The 4,466-nt window shown below is 44.1% G+C and overlaps 1 protein-coding gene across 1 annotated transcript in view; it reads right to left on the reverse strand.

Annotated features, from left to right (window-relative positions):
- LOC117809941 (23 kDa integral membrane protein-like) overlaps positions 1 to 4,142 on the reverse strand; it is a 7,136-nt gene extending 2,994 nt beyond the window's left edge. Inside the window, exons 1-2 of the mRNA XM_034679447.1 lie at positions 3,965 to 4,142; positions 2,196 to 2,252 (exon numbers count right to left, since the gene is read on the reverse strand). Coding sequence (XP_034535338.1) covers positions 2,196 to 2,252; positions 3,965 to 4,024 — 117 coding nt within the window. The 5' untranslated portion in view covers positions 4,025 to 4,142. The remainder of the gene's footprint in view (positions 1 to 2,195; positions 2,253 to 3,964) is intronic.
- Positions 4,143 to 4,466: the final 324 nt, after the last annotated feature.

Genomic DNA, 4,466 nt, shown 5'->3' on the forward strand with positions numbered 1-4,466 from the left:
AAGAGAGACAGGAAGTGTGGGGAGTAGAGAGCGGGGGAAGACATGCAGGAAATGGTCAACCGGCCGGGACTCGAACCGGCGTCACATCGTCGTTATCGGCCTTGGTACAGGGCCTTTCGTTTCGAGGGCCTTTGGAGCCGGCCTCTAGTGGACACTGGAGGAACTGCAGTTTTTGGCACTTGGAGGTTGCTGCTTGGTGATGCAGCCATAGACATAAATATAGACGCCTCATAGACTGCCGCCGCCTACTGGAGCTGACGAATCAGCGCGGCCGCCATCTTGGATGGGTGCCTGATACGCTCCCAGTGTATTCATTTCTACTGAAGGTGTGTGCATCTACGTACATATGTCTATGTCTACAGCTAACCAGTGTTAGCATACATGAGGGAAGGTTAGCCCCCAGTTGAGTTGTTGTGAGTCCAGTTTTAAGGACCCTAAAGTGTCACTGGTTAAACGCCCTCCTGTTACAGAGAGGAGGTGGAGATGGAGGAAGTGTTCGAGGAGTGATGATGTGTTTGGGAACATGTTCATCAGTAAAGGAAAGTGAAGTCGTATCTGTGGTGAGAGGCGTGTTGAGCAGCCTTCAGTGGTTCTGGTTTCCTCACAGCTGTCCTCTTTCTGTTCCTGAGGATGGAAAACTTCAGCTGCATCTGTTCTGCATCAACAACAGAAACCAGAGACTCCACTACGTCCCTGCAGCTGTTCAGATCCTTACAACCACTCTCAAGTCCTCCTCGCCACATCATGCAAACAGGTACCAGTATATACCAGGCCGTGCGTGGGACGTCTGAGAAAATACAATCTGCTTTGATTTTACCAAACGTAAACCAGCTGCCTCTCTTCCTTCAGTCGTCACGAACCTCTCTGAGAGGACGGAGCTCCGCCTGAGAGAGGAGGAGACTCTTCATGTTTTTAGAGCCATTAAAAGAGATCCTGTAAACTCTCCCAAACCTCCTGATTGTTTTAATTGTTGTTTACGTCTGAAGAGTCACATTCCACTACATCTGCTGCTTCAGGCTGCCAACACACGTCCTGTACACACCACAGACCGGCACAGACCGGCACAGACCGGCACAGACCGGCACAGGCCGGCACAGACCAGCACAGACTGGCACAGACTGGCACAGACCGGCACAGACCGGCACAGACAGGCACAGACAGGCACAGACACTTACCACGGAGGGAACTCACCTGGCAGATAACACCACATACCCAGGCCCACTTTACCTGGCCTAGATTAAATCAGGGGTTCCCATGGTGGGGGTCGAGACCCCCTTGGGGGTCGCCAAACACTAATTGGGGGTCCCGAGATGTTTTTTGTTTTTAAGTAATTTTGTTATTGTCTATTATTGAAATGTTTTATTTTTAAGTAATTCAATTTGAAATTAAATCAGTGCAAAAACATTATTTTCATTAGTTTTCTACATTTTGGGGTCGCCTGATTAAATTCAACATTTAACTCCTCTGATAAGAGACCGAGCTGGAGTCCTGTCTTTCCCTCTCTCTCCTCTCTCTGCCTGTCTCTCACTTTAACTCTTCCTGTCCCATTAAAGTTACTAACCATAGACCGAGCTGGAGTCCCTGAGCTCCCTTGTCTCGTAGGTTCCTCTGGATCTCTGCTGCTGTGGACGTGGTCCAGACTCCAGCTGCTACAACTACTACTATCCGTCTCCCCACTATCATCTCTCTCTCTCTTCACCTCCCTCTATCCCTCTCTCCAACACGGTCTCAGCAGATGTGTGTCTAACATGAGTCTGGTCCTGCTGGAGGTTTCTGCCTGTTAAAGGAAGTTTGTCCTTGCCACTGTAACTTGCTAAATGCTGCAAAGTGCTCTGCTCATGGTGGATTAAGATGAGATCAGACTGAGTCCTGTCTGGAGGATGGGACTGGATCTGATCCGGTCTTGATGTTGGGTCTTTGTTAATAATAGAACATAGAGGACGGTCTAGACCGGCTCTGTTTCAGTCTGAGGAGAATGTTTGTTGTGATTTGGCGCTTCATAAATAACGATTGATGTTTCTTTACGATGGTTGTGTTTTCTGGACATGTAGTGGAGATACGTTGTGTTGTTGTTGTTGTTGTGTTGTTGTTGTTGTTGTTGTTGTTGTTGTTGTTGTGTTGTTGTTGTTGTTGTTGTTGTTGTTGTTGTTGTTGTTGTTGTTGTTGTTGTTGTTGTTGTTAGTGTTGTTGTTTACCTGCTGGCTGTAGATGCTGATTTTAACCGTCCCGAAGATCATCACACATCCAATGATCTGAGGACACATGAGGAGAGTTAGAATCACGCAGAGAGGAGGAGTCAGTCATTCAGGACACTGAAACCTCCCTCTGTGATACTGCAGGGTTCCATCAAGGTGAGGTGTCATTTCAATCACAGTGAAATCCAACATCTCTTTAGGAAAGTGATATTTGTTGAGATATACTCCTACAAAGATCTCCAAAGGTCAAACCCAACACTGAACACAGACACTGCTGCAGCTGAGGGTTCATCACGTCTCTGTAGTTCCTGCACATAGACACTAGAGGGCGGCAGAGCTCTACACACTCCTCATCAGAGCCCTTATGTAACACCTGATTACATTATTGGCTGCAGCTGCAAACACACACACAAGACAACACACACACACACACACACACACACACACACACACACACACACACACCACACACACACACACACACTCACACATCCTGAACGTCTCCACCTGGAGAGAATCAGTCATCAGATGGAGCACATGTTTGCGTGCTCTGTTTCTGCATCATTCGTTCGACGTATGATGAAGAATGTTCACGACTCTTTATTCTTTAATCTCATTTCTGTGACACAGTTTTTTTACTTGTTTGTTTAAATATGATCCAGTTTTATCAATCAACAATTTAAAACACATTTCATCTGAGAGGGAAGTTAAAAAGAGAGCGAGTGGAGGCCGGACATCCAAACTGATCGAGATTAAAATACAAATAAACTTTCTTTATTTTGTTACAGTTCTTTATTTCATCCCTCAGCATCATGTTCTCTCTCTCTCTCTCTCTCTCTCTCTCTCTCTCTCTCTCTCTCTCTCGCGCTCTCTCTGTCTCTCTCTCTCTCTCTCTCTCTCTCTCTCTCTCTCTCTCTTTCTGTTTTTTTCCTCCTGCTGAAGAACTTCACCTTAAATGTCCCCCAAATTAAAGACAGCCCCTCAGACTCTGCCCTCTTTCTTTTCTCTCTATCAGAGCTGGGAGCTGCAGCAGAGGGTCGGTGGGTGGACTGAAACATGACGCCCAAACTCTGCTGTACAGATTTCACTCGGTTACTCCTCACCCCTCCTCACCCCTCCTCACCCTCACCCCTCCTCACCCCTCCTCACCCCTCCTCACCCCTCCTCACCCTCACCCCCTCGTTTTACTGGAAGTGACTGCTGAGCAATAAACGGTCCTCACGCACTTTTCTTCCTCAATCAAAATTACAACATCACGTTTGTTCTTGGTTTTAAGTTTTAAGTTTCATCGACACAACTTTTTTAAAACCTTTGAATTATCCATTTTATTATTCTGTAATCACATTAAAGTTTTTACAAGCTGTTCCCCTCTCTGTGAAGGAAATCTTTATTTTTGTACATTTCTTTTTACTCGTTTTCTTCATGAGTTTGTTTGTTAAGAGAAACAGTTTCCTCCTTTTTAAACTTTATTCACCTTTTTTTAAAAACTCTGATCACTTTATATAAACTCTGATATGTTTAAAAAAAACAAAAAAGGGATGCACATATTGAATAATGCCACAAAGGAAGTTGCACAACTTTGTCTTTGCTGCATTTTGCTTCAGGTTTGCATCTCACTTCATCTTTAATTCCAAGCACAATTAAAAACTCGTGTGGACATATCCTTAAAAAGCAAGAAACATTGATAAAAACATTTCAAATAAGATTAAAATAAACATTTGATAAAGTCTTAAATAAGTGAAAAATAGTGATAAAGTGATTTTACTTACTGCATATAATATGTTGAAGAAGATAAAGAGGCATTTCAGGCATCCGTTAATTTTCCCCATCTTCAGTTTTTGATGATTGTCTTTGAGAGATGAAGAGGTGACGCCGTCTGTAACAGAGTGTGTGTGATGTGCAGCAGTGTGTGTGCTGATGATCTCCCTGCACACTGGATGTTAGTGAGGGTCTGATGTAGAGCGGAAACACACAGAACTGATCTGCAAACTGTGGAAAGCACCAACAATCCTCACACACAGGACGCACACACGGAGAGGAGCACACTGCAGTTAGCTTCCAATGCTTCAGACAGAATCATGAAAACGCTCTTCACTTTAACACATTTAAAGAAACTAAGTTTACCTTTTTTATTTCAATTCAAATCATCTTTTTATTTTGTTTACAAGTTTTCATTATTTCTATCATTAGATTCCAACTTTCCCAAACTGTTTCAAGGTACCCGTTAGCACCCATTCTGAATGAACCCTAAATGGAAGTCCCTTTTATACA

The sequence above is a fragment of the Notolabrus celidotus genome, unplaced genomic scaffold, assembly GCF_009762535.1.
Source record: "Notolabrus celidotus isolate fNotCel1 unplaced genomic scaffold, fNotCel1.pri scaffold_89A_arrow_ctg1, whole genome shotgun sequence".
Classification (NCBI taxonomy): Eukaryota; Metazoa; Chordata; class Actinopteri; order Labriformes; family Labridae; genus Notolabrus; species Notolabrus celidotus.